This window comes from Hippocampus guttulatus, chromosome 8, assembly GCF_054856545.1.
Source record: "Hippocampus guttulatus isolate MCC_2025c chromosome 8, RoL_Hgut_1.0, whole genome shotgun sequence".
In the NCBI taxonomy this organism is placed as follows: domain Eukaryota; kingdom Metazoa; phylum Chordata; class Actinopteri; order Syngnathiformes; family Syngnathidae; genus Hippocampus; species Hippocampus guttulatus.
Window position 1 is genome coordinate 21,009,908 of NC_141268.1, and position 14,853 is coordinate 21,024,760.

A 14,853-nucleotide genomic window follows, 5' to 3' on the forward strand; every position below is an offset into this window, starting at 1 on the left:
TGCGAGGGTCGTTATCCCGCCGGCGCCGCGCTCCCGTGACTGATGCAACCTGCCGCTGACCTTCACCCTTTCCCACCCCGCCCCGTCCCGTCACGGCGCACTCAGCCGGCAGAGAGAAGATGTCGTTCCCCGAGGGGACGTCACGGGCCATTTAGCGGCGTGGGGGGGGGGGGGGGGGGGTGCGCGTGTGAGGCGAGGCAGGTGTTGAAGGCGGCGAATTATCGCTGCTGCTGTCACACTCTGTATGTGAGAGGCTGTGATTTGCGTGAAGGGCTGTCAGCGATGTAATTCAGAATTGTCTCTCACGCGCATCCGTTGAAATGCTGTCATACACACGACTGAAAAACACACTTTCCAATGTTTTTGTTGTTGTTGATCACACACCAATGAAATGTTTCACACTTGTTGAAATGCTCTCACATACCCTACTGAAATATCTCAAACGTACTGCTGAAACTCTGATTTCCGTATATTATGTACTCTTATTTCAGGATGATGTGTGAGAGGAGTTCAGTGCTGCGTGTGAAAGCGTTTTCAGTAGCTGTGAGAGAGTTTGAGGGGTTTTGCATGACAGTGTTTCAGTTGTGTGTGAGTGCATGAAAAAGTTGTTGTTGTGTGTGTGTGTGTCTACGAGTGTGAGAGAGTTTCAGTGCTGTTTCTGAGTACCGGTAGTTTTTTTAAGTGTTTGAGTATTTTTTCGTGCGAGCTTTTCAGCCTGCGTGTGCGTGTGCGTGTGTGTGTGCCTGTGTGTGCGTGAGAGAGAGACAGAGATGGCATTTCAGTCGTGTATTTAGTTTTAAAGCCTTTAAATAGATTGTGAAAGTGTTTCATTGGTGGAAATGAGCAAAAAATAACACTAGGGAATAATTCTGTTGGTTTAGATTTTTATTCTGATCCAAACATTTCAAAATTGCCGTGCTGATTCCAAAATTTCCCAACGTTTTTTTTTTGTAGCACGTCAAGTTTTTTTTCTCCACAGTTTACCGTGGAACCGCTGAAGTAAGACATGGCAGCTGATTACGACCGCACTCATTTCCAGCTACGTGGCATCTTGTTTGTGCGCTCACAATTGAGACAGTACAGTGAGAGGTGTGTGCGGCTCCCACTCGGTCAGTGCTATCAATATCTGGAAACAGAAAGCTAGCAGAGAAGAAATTACTGTAAGAGGAGTCGTGCTAGCTTTTCTCTTCGTCTTGGAACTATGGGCAAACTAAGTTTTAATTTCATTTTATGCTCTTTATTGAGTTTTCGGAGCTAAATTGTACCTCTTCCATTTTAGTGTTTCATTTAAATACCTATGCATTTCTTTCTTTTTTTTTCTCAGGAAACAGAGATTGTATAGCTGAAAAACTTGATGCGATCATGTGATCAGTTTTGGATTCCGCACCTAAAAATGTTTAACACAGTAATCCTGAATGAAGTCCCTGATGGCCCCTCGTGTATTTGTACCTTGGAGGAGACATCTTATTTATTTATAAAGCAGTTTGAAGATGGCAGCGCCGCTTTGACTTTTGTTGGATGTATGGATTAGTTGGATGTTAACTAACAGTGTCACTGTCTGATAAACGGCACATCGTGATTTTGAACCAGTAGCCAAGGCTAGCTTGACCAGAAAAAAAACAACAACAACAAGAACAAAAAACGTGAATATTTGTGGGTTCACTGAAGAGAAGCTAGCATACCGCATGGCTCAAATGTAGACATCCAGATGGTAGTTGTGACTAACTGAGGGCCCCCCAGTGACTGAAAACAAGCGTCTCCATGTGGCCACTTGAAGAACCGGCGACTCCTGATGTGTCTGGAATGCGATGTGTGACGGTGTGAGGCAGTCTCCCTGCTGCTCGCGCCGCTAAATTGTTTGTTTTGCTCAGCCCGCTTGGACCTGAAGGCGGACGAATGTTGGCAGGTTGATCCCCCCGCCGTGTAATTCATGCCGTGCGTTAGTAGCCATGTCGTCGGTCCGGGACAGCGGCGAAGCGGGCCGCCCGGCTCGGCGAGTGGGCTCGTTTGTACGCAGACACTTTGACAAGCGGCAGCTGGGAATCGCTCAGCAGGCTTGGGGTCCAAGCGAGGGAGTCCCCCGCTCCCTGCTTAGCGCTCCATTTCTCTCAGCTCTGACGTTTTGTTTTCGCAACGGCCGCTTGACTTTCACGCACAAGCGATTATTGTCAGAATTGGACACGTCGCTCTGGCCGTAAATTCACAATCGTTTCCGTCCCAATCGGAGCGTTCAGTTGTCCGCTGTCCAATGGAACTCAAGTGGAACGCAATCTCTTCTGGCTGAGTTCCGAGTTGTTCTAATTTCAATATTACGGCATCATTTGGGAACAATCAATATGCCCCTTTTCTATTGTGCTTGTCCCCATTAACTCATTCACTCCCAAAGACGTTTTTAAACGTCTTTTCAGACTTGGTCCAGAATTGGCTGGTACTGAATGAGTTAAAGTGGCCGTCAGGTGAATGAAGTCTTTCCCAGCTGACTTTGGGCGAGAGGTGGCGTACACGCTGGGCACAAACAAGAACTCATATTCACACCTCGCAGACAATTTAGAGTCTTCGCCGAACCTAACGCGCGTACTTTTTCGCAGCCCTAACGTTCTTTTGTGCGTGCAGATGAGGAGGATGCGCGCACAGCGCTGCCCCTGGCGTCTATCGGCGGCTTCTTCTCGGAAGACGGCGACTCCTTCAAGCAGCAACAGCAGCAGCAGCAGCAGCAGCAACAACAGCAGAAGAAGAAGAAGAGCAAGAAGATGAAGGAGGGAAAGGTGGCCAAAATCAAGAAGCGGAAAAAGGAGGTCAGTCAACACAGGCCCGCCGCTTGTCTGATCGGCAACATACTCTGTGCTTCACACTTCCAATTAACTACTAGTCCCGAAGCACGAGTACTGCATATTAGATCGTTCATATATGTACACTAGCTACTCCAGACGCCGTACTGTGCTAAATGCTACATTTGAGATTCGATGGACTACGCAGACAACACATACTGCCATGCTATGTGTACTCTGCTACCTACCATCCATCGAAGCATCCGCCTGGGGACAGTTTAGAGCAGGGGTGGGCAAACTTTTTGGCTCGGGGGCCGCATTGACTTTTAAAATTTGACAGAAAGGCCAGGTCAGCACGAGCTATGGTACATTAAAAAAAATAAACTGCATTTGTTGACAGTCCATATCAAACATCAACAGAACAAAAGCATGAAAGTACTGTACTGTATTAATATACTTTTTTAAAATGACGACAGTGTTGTTGATGACCTATTTTAGCCTGTGCATTTCTGCAGATGGGTTGTGATCAGACCAGTAGAAGTAGAGCGATACAGAGGTCCTAGGTGTTCGAATAGATCCCGCCCTCCCTGTGTTCTGCAACTTCAAGTCAATGCACCACCTGGCGGTGAAATGCCTGTCATTACAAGTCCAATTGAAATGAATGCAATCATTCACATCGAACCTTAATTGTGGACCGACCTTCGGCGGGCCGTATTAAAAGGACCAACGGGCCGGATTCGGCCCGCGGGCCGTAGTTTGCCCACCTCTGGTTTAGAGTGTTCAATCAGCCCGCCATGCATGTTTTTTGAATGTGGGAGGAAACCGCAGTACCCGGAGAAAACCCACGCAGACATGGGGAGAACATGCAAACTCAACACAGGGAGGCCGGCGCTGGAATCGAACCCCGTACCTCTGCACTGTGAGGTCGACGCGCGAACCACTGGACCAACGGGCCGCCCTAACAAGAAAACAAGAAATGAATAATGAAGACTTGCAGAATGCACAAAAACCAGTGAAACTAAAAATCACGAGTCAAAAGGCAAAGAATAAAAATGAGTTTGGGTAGCGAGGGGGGCTTGCCGGTACCTCGAATAGCGTCTGGTCCGCAGACCTGAGGCTGCGGGGGAGCTCAGAGAGGGTAAGGTGGGGCGAGGCCATTTCAAGATTTGAAACTAAAATATGCGGGGAGCCACATCCGACCTTAAAATCATCCGTCATCAATCTAACCAACCTCGCAACCAAGCGAGTCACGATCCAGTGATCCTTGCCTCATCTTCAAGCACTTCACTTTCGTTCCTTCCTTCCGTTAGCTAGAAGAATCCCAGTCGGGATTTCCTTGTTTATCCAACGGGCAGTGAGTGAAACAAAGGCACTACAGTGTGGCGCCAAGAGAGGCTGTTTTCCGAGCAGGTCTCAGATCAGCCCGCCGTGTTGATTTTACAGTTCAGCTGTGAGGACAAAGACTTGTTTTTGAGATCCGACCATAATATTCACTCGCGTGCTCATTGGCTGGCTTGTGTGCGCAACGGCACTGCGCTCTTCCCCTCCGAGGCAGAACCAATATGCCGGAGCATCTAATTTGATTAGACTATCAGCAGTTATCTGATTGTTCTCTCTGCGAGGGGGCCAACCATCCTCCTCTTTTGTCTTCTTTGGCCCCCTGTGCCACGCGTGGGTCTCCTGCCATCTCGCCCTCACCTTCCCCGGCTCCTTTCTTCAGCCTTGCTCCCCTCCTCCATTTATGCTCCTCAATTTACTCCCCTCCTCCCCCTATTCTTCTTTTTCTTCTTATGCATAAATGAGATTTGTCTAGACGGTGGTGGCTGGCGGAGAAGCGCGGGCCTCCGCATAATAAGCTCGTTATGCGGAGCAGTGTGATTGGATGGTGCTCTTCTATTAGCTGCTGTGTGTGTGTGTGTGCGTGTGTGTGTATGCGCGCGCGTGCGTGTGTGTGTGTGTGTGTATGCGCGCAGGGTGAACGGAAGGATAGGAAAGAGTGAGAGAAGAAAATTAAATGAGGGTGAGATGTGCAAGCAGAGGAAGTGATGGAAAATGAACAGTGGCAGGGTTTTGAATGTGTGTATGTGCGTGCATTTCTGTGTTGGGGGGGCTGATGAGAATGACAGCAAAAGTAGGGAGAGAGAGAGAGAGAGAGAGACTGCTCAAATGTGGTCGCCATGGCAACACTGCCAGTCTGCTGGTAAAGGGTTGGCGGGCGCTGCAGCAATACGAGCCTTTCCACTGCGCCACAGAGCGAAAACGCCCGCAAGTGTGTGTGTGCGTGCGTGTGTGCGTGTGTGTGTGTGTGTGTGCGGAAGCAACAGGCTGCACACATGCACACACACACACACACACACACACATGCTGCACTTTAATATGCACAACATGAAAGAAACACAAACAGAAGAGACTGAAAATACATGCAGATGTGAGAGGAAGGAAACCACAAATGCATGAATATGCTAACATAGACAAGCGCTCACACACAATGAAGGATGGAACAAACATGCACGGACACACACACACACACCGTGGATGTGCTCTCTGGCACAAAAACACCTGGCCGGTGTTGAATCATGCAGCCCTCCAGATGTCTCATCGCTTACATGACACAGAGATGTTCTCTTTGTTCTTTTACGTGCAAAAGACTGCCATTAGATTTGGTTTTTTATTTATTTATTTTTTTACCATTGTAGCGTCATAACAACCATATCCGCAAACCTCTGAGCTTACAGATAACTCAGCAATTCACCAGGTTCAAAATACCCCCCCCCCCAAAAAAAATTCTAATGTTACAAAAAGCTCTTTTTTGCAACTCTCGTTTGAAGCTTACTGTCAAACTAAACATAAAAATAAAAAACGACAATCATATATTTTGTATTTAAAACAAACTGGAATTTGACCTTATCATGTGCTAGCTTAATGCTAACAGATAATGGGAAATGGCATAGATGGGCTAACAAATAGCATAGAAAACCCATGAAGCGATTTCTTACTACTTGGAGCAGCATGGCTCAGTGACAGAGTTCTCATCTCCCAATCCGGATGTTGGTGGTTCAATCCCTGGCCATTGCGACATGGTCGAAGTGTCCTTGAGCAAGATACCGAACCCCCAGTTGCTTCCCTCGGTCTTTCCTAAAATGGCCGAAAGCTGAACAGTGCTCATTATTTTGTCCTCAGGGAGGCATCCAGGTGAGCGTAGACAGCGAGCAGGACCGGGCGTCCGAGGCGGAGGAGGACGAGGCGGACCGTCCCGAGCGAGGCTCCGGGAGCGAGAGCAGCATGTTCAGTCCCTCCAAGAAGAAGAAGAAGAAGCCCAAAGAAAAGAAAGAGCGGAAGCCCAGGAAGAAGAAGCGGGACGAGGAGGACGACGATGACGACGATGACAACGGCAGCATGAAAGTTAGTTGCGCACACATACCGATTTTCAAAATCATAACTCCTTTTCTGAACGTGTGAGAACCCAAACGTGATGAGAAAACAACAATATTGCAATAGCGCACACGCAAAACGATATTAAACACTGGCAATTGAGTGTCTCCTCCCCCAAACCAGATGTCAGTGGTAGTACCAAGACTGACCTGTGAGAGGCAGCAAAGCATCGAAAATTACAGAGAAGAACGATGAGTAGTCGTAGAAGAAGATGAACAAAAGCTCTTGCATGTTTTGGGCTGTGCTCATCCAAACTGTTGACCGTATGCATCAGGTTTTGTGATCGTATGTATTGAACATGTTTAACATTTATGATTTGCGGTTTTGTAAGCACATCGGGGAGGAAAAAACACTCTTAAACACCCTACGTCATATATACACATAATCTTTGGGAGACACCACAATAATCACCAAGGTTATTGCAGTTAACTCAAACTAATAAAATAAAATTACAATTGAAATATTTTCGTTCACCAAAGAAAATAAAACGAAAACGCTTACTAAAATGAAAACTCACTGAAATTACATCTTGCATTTATAATACAAAGTGAACTGATAGCTTGCAGTGGACATTTTAAACGCATTAATTTTGGTGTTGCTCAATGTCCCTACAGAAGAAGGGAGGTCAAACAGTTGTTTGAGAATTCTATTTGACTTTGCTTACTATTTAGTGACCAGACAAATACTCTCCATATTTTTTTTTTAAATCATAAAAACTAAACTCAAAACAAAGCATTTTTTGGAAAAAAAATAAATAGAAACTAACAAAGCTGCCCTAATAACAAATTTTGAATTGACAAAAAACAAAAGTAAAAACGAGATAAAGACCAATAGTAATAAAAAATTCCAAACTATTATGACGCTGATAATCGCCCCTTTTCTGAAATTTATCCTGATTCTCGGTACGCGTGTGTCCCTCAGGAGCCCAAATCGTCCAGCCAGCTGATGCTCGAGTGGGGCCTAGAGGACGTCCAGTACGGCTTCACCGAGGACGACTACAAGACCATCACCAACTACAAAGCTTTCAGCCAGTTTCTCAGGCAAGCTTGCGTTTTTTTTTTTTTTTCCTTCTGTGTCTGAGGAGCGGCACACACTCTGCCCCCCTTTTGTGTCAGCCCAGACCATCCTCACTTGGGGCTGTCTGGAGCAGCTAAAGCAGGTGCGCAGGGCAATGCGTGCAGTCAGCAACAGACACGTGTGGGTTCCCGGGGGGGCTCGGACCCAACGGTCTCTCGCGGGCTGGCGTGCCAAAGCTCAAGCTGTTGGCTGACAAATGACAAACATGACACGGCAAAGCTGGTTTCCAAGCGCGTGGGGCTTTTGGCCATGTGCATTTCGTTTCATCATTTGCATGTAGATGCACGTTAGTAGTAACCGGACTGATTTGAAATGACAGCGTGTGGGTTGTCACCTCTGTAATAATATCACACTTGATTTTATGATTTAAAAAAAAAAAGATAAGATAAGATAAGATATCCTTTATTTGTCCATGACAACAAAGTAGCTGATATCCAGCCATTTTCCATTGGTTTTCTCATCACAAAAATTCTTCCTAAATAATATTTGAATCGCTTCAAATCGTCTTATGATGAACCTTTCCTGGTTCCAGGCCTTGGAATCAGCAAGAAATTGAGGAAAAGTAGGCAGTCTAATAACTCATGAAAATGTAAATTCCGTATTGTGGAAGCTTTTGTTAAACTGAAAAATAGAAAAAGAAAATCTCTCCCAAACCTCAAGTGCTAGAAAAAAAAAAGAAAAGAAAAAAAATATCACATGTCCACAATACGTTTCGGGACACATAAAGCCCTCTGTGATTACAATTTGCTGTTGAGCAGTGGAATGATTTCCATGATGATCTGTGCTGCTGTCGTCTTGGTTCCCGCCAGGCCTCTCATTGCCAAGAAGAACCCCAAGATCCCCATGTCCAAGATGATGACGGTCCTGGGGGCCAAGTGGCGCGAGTTCAGCGCCAACAACCCATTCAAGGGCGCGTCTGCCACCGCCGTGGCGGCCGCCGTCGCCGCCGCAGTGGAAACGGTCACCGTGGCGCCGCCCGCCTCTGTGAGCCAGCTGAACGCTCAGCTGGGGCCCATCAAAAAAGCCAAAACCAAAGAGGGAAAAGGTAAAAGTAAAAGCCGCTTTCAGGTTCTTCGTACAGCTCAACTACGATCGCATTGGTTTGTTTGCCGCCGTGCCTAATAAAGTCTCGGCTGAGTATATCGGCGGTCACTTATATGGTCTGTATGTCTCAAGGGCCCGGGGCTCGAAAGAGGAGCAAGAGTGCGAAAGACGTGAAGAAGAAAGTGAAGGCAAAGAAGACCAAATCCAAGTCGGGCCAAAGCGGGAAGAAGAAGAAGACGTCCTCTGTGAGCCTTTCGTTCGCATTCGGCAACATTTTCTTTTCTTTTGTTTAGTTTTCTTTTCCGGGGTTCATCCGGTCATCGTACAAGTGGGGCCCTGCGCTCGTCTTTCAGAGTGACGAAGACTTCCTGGACGAGTCGGACTTTGACGACATCAGCATTCTCAGTGCCTCGGTGCTTTGTGAGGCCTCGGGGGCCGTCGCCGCCAAGAGAAAGGCCAGGCGGGGACGCAAAAAGAGGAAAAGTACGTCGGAACCCGGCATCGAGGATCCATGGTGTCACTCAAAGTCGAAAATGTTCAAAAGTCACCCGTTTAGCCATTCATCCATCAATGCATCCGTCATTCGGGAAATGCCTCCTCTCCTTCCAGAGGAGGACGGCGACGGCTACGAGACGGACCACCAGGACTACTGCGAGGTTTGTCAGCAGGGCGGCGAGATCATCCTGTGCGACACGTGTCCGCGGGCGTACCACCTGGTGTGCCTGGAACCTGAGCTGGAGAAGGCCCCCGAGGGCAAATGGAGCTGTCCGCACTGCGTGAGTACCACTGACACTTTCGACTACACTGCTGTACTTTTTTCAGTACACGAGTATTCTTTTATTTTTCAGAGGACTTTCCACTTTTACTCCCTCCATTTGAACGATACTTTCCACTCCTCACTTTGTCAAAAACAGTTCTTGCTTTTTTTCAAAATAAGGCAAATTAAAAAATAGAGAGAGAGAAAAGTAAAGGTCGTGGTTGAGATTTTCATTTATTTAAAATTTGGGAGTCTTATAAGGCTGAAAAAATAGAGGCAGCAACATGGAGGAATGTGAACGCCGGGAGCATTGACGACCATGACGAAACAGACTTTGCCAACAGTTAGAAATAGTAGTCGGTGTTAGAACAAAACCTTCAGATTTCTCCAAGAAAGCAAAAAAAAAAAAAAGTCATGAACAGCTGAATCGGACATCTGAACTTAATCAGAGTAAAATGCCTCTGATTGATGGTGGCGGATGTTGGAATGTGATTGGTTTCATCTGAAAACAGCCACAGCCCCAGGTACCTCAGGATGTGCCCACTTACGCAATTACTTTATCTCTGTTGCTTATTTTTAGTTTGCCTTTCGACAAAATTAAAAAAAAAATACTGTATCTACGTTTTAAAATGATTTATCTTCTCATTTTTTAATCTCACAAGAACCTGGCAATTGAACACGGGTGTGTAGACTTTTGATATCTACTGTATGTAGTCGGCCTATTTGACTTTTAAAGGAGTTTGAATGAATAGTTGGAGTAATCCTCCCCCAGGAAGGGGTTTTCATTTCCTTCAGATGCCCCGAAGATGATCGCAAAGGCCTACTTTGTTGCAGTGAAGCTCCTCAACTCACCTCACTTTGTTTCCTTGGTCCAAAAAGATACCACCAGATGGTGCCAAAGCAACACCGTTATTCAAACTGTGCGCCCGCAGGAGAAGGAGGGCATCCAGTGGGAAGCCAAAGAAGAGGAAGACGAGGAAGAGGAGGAGGCGGCCGGAGAGGAAGAAGACGACCACATGGAGTTTTGCCGAGTGTGTAAGGACGGCGGGGAGCTGCTGTGTTGCGACGCCTGTCCGTCCTCCTACCATATCCACTGCCTCAACCCGCCGCTGCCCGAGATACCCAACGGCGAGTGGATTTGTCCGCGCTGTCTGGTGAGCCGACGCTTATTCACTGCAACGAAGAGCCCAAGAAAATGCACAAAAATGCAACCAATGTGTGCATAATTGTCGATAATATCTCATAAATAGACTTCATTAGTTGTGATTCGTGTGATCTATGTGCATATATGCGTCCACGGTTTGCCACGACGGAGTTCTTTTAACCTTTCTACTCAGTTCTCAGAAATTACATGCAAATATAATAGTTGAACGTCAAAGTTAAATACAACTAACTGATTTTTTTTCACGTGCCACTCGAGGGCGCCCACATACCGGTGGTCCGACAGGAGCTTAGACCCGGCCGGGGCTGCTCTTTTTCCTCCCTCTGCCTCACTTTTTCTTTTCTTTTTTTATCAATCGATCTATTATTTGAGATGGCAGAAGAAAAACAATGCACTATACATGAAAAATAGCATAGATTTACTATTAAGCTTTCCAGTATGATCATTCTTTTTGTGAATGATTTTATGTGCTTTCCAAAATATTGGCCGCGTGTTGCGCTGATGAAAACTCCCGACATCTGAGTGCAATTATGCGTCGCCTCCTATTTATCAAAGTTGGAAATAAATCGAGAATTCCTTTCCGCACTTAACATCAAAATGACAACCATGGAGTTAATCCACTTTTGTTCTGACTGTCTCACTTGTCGAATGTTTTGTTAGCCTTTTGCTGCTCGCTCAAACATTTTCATCCCCGCATTGATGTTATTTGTAGTGCCCGCCCCTGAAAGGCAAAGTGCAAAAGATCATGCACTGGATGTGGGGTGAGGCCCCGCTGCCCGCCGAGCCGCCGGCGGCCCCGGACGGCCACCCCGCCGCCGACCCCCTGAGCAAGCCGCCGCCCCTCAAGGGCCACCCCGAGCGGGAGTTCCTGGTCAAGTGGGCCGGACTGTCCTACTGGCACTGCTCCTGGGCCAGCGAGCTGCAGGTGACAATCATTGGGACACAAACCCCACACACACACCGATTTAAAACCCGAGCTTGAAACCACCACCCTTGGCATGAAATCCGTCTTTGAAACCAACATCTTTATTTAAAACCCCACGCCTGCCTTGAAACCCTACTTTCAACCCCTAATCCTTTTTCAAACCGCTCATTTGAATCCACGGTCCTGGCTTGAAGCCCTACTTTGAAAACCATTGCCCTTGTAGGAAACCCTCAACCTGTCAGGAACTTCTAATTTGAAACCCTAAACCAGTCTTGAACACCCAACCTTGGCATGCAACCTTTATTTGAAACACTATTTGAATCCCTAATTTGAAATCCTGAACCCACGTTGAAACACTGCGTGTGTGCACGCGCTTGCGCAGTTGGAACTCTACCACACGGTGATGTACCGCAACTACCAACGCAAGAACGACATGGATGAGCCACCGCCGTACGATTACGGCTCCGGCGAGGAGGAGCTCAACAGCGACAAGCGCAAGAGCAAAGATCCGCAGTACGCCGCCATGGAGGAGCGCTTTTACCGATACGGCATCAAGCCCGAGTGGATGATCATCCACCGCGTTGTCAATCACAGGTACGCCACTGCCTCCCGCTGAGCTGGAATTTTTTCACTGGCCTCAAAAAGCTTACTTAAAAAGCTTCCCCATTGTTTGAAATCCTAATAAAGCTCCATAATGCTTTGTTTGAAACCTCAACCTTGGCTTGGAACTCCAATTGGACACCGAAGCCATGTTTGAAACCTTAACCTAGCTTCTTAACTCTTGTTTGAAACCAGAATATACACGCTGAGTTGGAACAAACATTTTTTCAACATTGCCCTTTTTTTTTTCATTTCATGGTTTAAAATTGCTCTTTAATATCTCTTATATTCTTTGCGTCAGTGGAAGGACACTAGCGAAGTAAAAAATGTGCCCTGCCGATGTGCGCGCGTGTGCGTAGCTTTGACAAAGACGGGGACGTGCACTACCTGATCAAGTGGCGAGACCTCCCTTACGACCAGTGCACGTGGGAGGTGGATGACTTCGACGTGCCGGAATACGACAGCCATAAAGCGTCCTACTGGGACCACAGGTACGCCAAAATCCCAGTTGGCGTCCCAGTCATCTCTGTAAGGCAGGCAAAGAGCCACGTTTTTGTCGTCCAGGGAGCAAATCTTAGGCGAGGACCAGCGCCCCGCGGTGCCGTCGAAAGGACCCGAGCTGAAAGAGGAGCAGCCCAAGAGGGAGATCCCTCCAGACGCTCCCATCATCGACGTAAGCTCACGAGATCGACGGGGAAGAATTTCCTCCCCCATCGCCGTGACTAACCGCGGCTTCCGCAGCCGACCATCAAGTTCGAGCACCAGCCGTGGTATATCAACGCCACCGGGGGGACGCTGCACCCGTACCAGCTGGAGGGTCTCAACTGGTTGCGCTTCTCGTGGGCGCAGGGCACCGACACCATCCTGGCCGACGAGATGGGCCTGGGCAAGACGGTGCAAACCATCGTCTTCCTCTACTCGCTCTACAAAGAGGTCAACCATATTCCACACGCCAACACAATTCGGATCAGGGTTAGACTGCCAAATAGTTTGGGGATTTTTCGTGAGAGTTGAGTTTTGCTTTTTCAATTTCGTGGGTTTGTGGATGGTGGTTTTTTTTTTTTCATTTTAGTCTTAGTTTTTGCTTTTTGAAAGTTTTGCGCATTTCCTATTTGCAACACAAAATAAACGTCGGGGTAAGTGCGGTGTCGTAAAAATACAACAAAAATATATGACACACTTTAGAAAAACAAACGTCCACAAATCACGGCCCACAAGCGTTTTGATCAAAGCCAATTGTTGCCTCTTAATAGGTCTGTTTCCTAATTATCGTGAGACGTCATGATCATGATCAATGCCTTCTCTTGAGCGAATATCATGAATTACAAATCCCATTTTGACAAATTAAAGGAACCTTTGCTATTTCACAAGTGTGTATCAATCTGGTAGCCCCTTGCACGAATCACTTCTCAAGTAGTAGCTCTCAGTTTCAAAAAGGTTGGTGAGCCCCGTCCTTGTGCTTGCCAACGTCTGCCCCCCCCGCCCCCCAAATTCAAACTGTGTGTGAATGTGTGCGCTGCGGTCATCCAGGGTCACTCCAAAGGCCCCTTTCTGGTGAGCGCGCCGCTGTCCACCATCATCAACTGGGAGCGGGAGTTTGAGATGTGGGCCCCCGACTTCTATGTGGTGACCTACACCGGCGACAAAGACAGCCGCGCCATCATCCGGGAGAACGAGTTCACCTTCGAGGACAGCGCCGTCAAGCTGGGACGCAAAGCTTTCCGCATGAAGGTTCCGTGAAGCCCTCGTCTGCTTTCTTGTTAATAAAAAGACGAGCTTGCGTCTCCAAGTGTTCTTGCGTCTCGCAGAAAGACACGCCCATCAAGTTCCACGTGCTGCTCACGTCCTACGAGTTGATTACCATCGATCAAGCCATCCTGGGATCCATCACTTGGGCTTGCCTGGTGGTGGACGAGGCCCACAGACTGAAGAACAACCAGTCAAAGGTAAAGCTACAACAGTGAGGGATCGGGCTTCGGGCTCCACAACTCCCCCCCTGGCGCCATCTGGCGGAGTTTTGGGGTTATTGTTAGGTTTATTTCTTTTTTTTTTCACAGTTTTTTGAGATGTCCTCTTTTTTGGAGGGTGGCGGGGGGGGGGGGGCAGTCCTGCAATGCAACTTACACACAGTCACAAGTAACGATGATGTTTTGAAGAATGTTTTTGCTTTGCTGCCGATGTAGCCACTTATAACCACTGAAGTCTACTTTGCCGTGACGGGTTTGCCCGTTTGCCATTTGGGTAAAGTGCTTGTATGGATATTTGGATGCCCATGTGTAAATTGTTGGTGGTAAAAGGGGGCCCCAAAATCCCACTTTGCTCAGGGCCCCCTGAAGGTGTACCCTTACTGTAAGCTTGTCCCGTGCAGTTTTTCAGAATCCTCAATGGCTACAAGATCTACTACAAGCTGCTGCTAACTGGAACTCCTCTTCAGAACAACTTGGAGGAGCTTTTCCACTTGCTCAATTTCCTCACGCCGGAGCGATTCAAGTATGTCCGGCCGCTTCAAATCGTCTGTTGTTACGTTTACTCAGTCGGCATGCATTACACCCATTGTGGAGGTTCTCGTGAATAAATCCCACTTTTGTGCAAGTCAGTGACTGACTTTTCAGTGACTGGGCAACAACTGTGATTGATTGTGCATCGTATGGATTCTTAGTGAGTCATTTTTTTATTTTTATTTTTTTTTAAAACCGCGCAGTAATCTTGAGGGCTTCCTGGAGGAATTTGCCGACATCTCCAAGGAGGACCAGATCAAGAAACTCCATGACCTGCTGGGCCCGCACATGCTCAGAAGGCTCAAGGCGGACGTCTTCAAGAACATGCCGGCCAAGACGGAGCTGATCGTGCGGGTGGAGCTCAGCCCCATGCAGAAGTCAGTGGGGCCGCAAAATATGTCAAATCTATGGAAACCACAGGTTCTCAACATTTTCGGAGTCCGGGGGAGGAGGTTTCCAAGGACCTCCTCGTGATAATAATAATAATAATAATACATTTTATTTTTAAAGGAATAAAATAGTTAAAAAAAAAAATATTTCAATGTCAGCGGCCCGGTAGTCCAGTGGTTAGCACGTCGGCTTCACAGTGC

The 14,853-nt window shown here is 47.4% G+C and overlaps 1 protein-coding gene across 1 annotated transcript in view; it reads left to right on the forward strand.

Annotated features, from left to right (window-relative positions):
- The window catches only part of chd5 (chromodomain helicase DNA binding protein 5), a 30,546-nt gene that overhangs the window by 3,557 nt on the left and 12,136 nt on the right, over window positions 1–14,853 (forward strand). Inside the window, exons 2-18 of the mRNA XM_086117192.1 lie at window positions 2,614–2,795; window positions 5,949–6,170; window positions 7,122–7,240; window positions 8,087–8,322; window positions 8,454–8,566; window positions 8,675–8,804; window positions 8,931–9,097; window positions 10,011–10,232; window positions 10,953–11,165; window positions 11,548–11,759; window positions 12,125–12,256; window positions 12,330–12,438; window positions 12,507–12,698; window positions 13,296–13,496; window positions 13,574–13,711; window positions 14,134–14,255; window positions 14,467–14,640. Of these exons, the coding sequence (XP_085973318.1) occupies window positions 2,614–2,795; window positions 5,949–6,170; window positions 7,122–7,240; window positions 8,087–8,322; window positions 8,454–8,566; window positions 8,675–8,804; window positions 8,931–9,097; window positions 10,011–10,232; window positions 10,953–11,165; window positions 11,548–11,759; window positions 12,125–12,256; window positions 12,330–12,438; window positions 12,507–12,698; window positions 13,296–13,496; window positions 13,574–13,711; window positions 14,134–14,255; window positions 14,467–14,640 (2,884 nt within the window). The remainder of the gene's footprint in view (window positions 1–2,613; window positions 2,796–5,948; window positions 6,171–7,121; window positions 7,241–8,086; window positions 8,323–8,453; window positions 8,567–8,674; window positions 8,805–8,930; window positions 9,098–10,010; window positions 10,233–10,952; window positions 11,166–11,547; window positions 11,760–12,124; window positions 12,257–12,329; window positions 12,439–12,506; window positions 12,699–13,295; window positions 13,497–13,573; window positions 13,712–14,133; window positions 14,256–14,466; window positions 14,641–14,853) is intronic.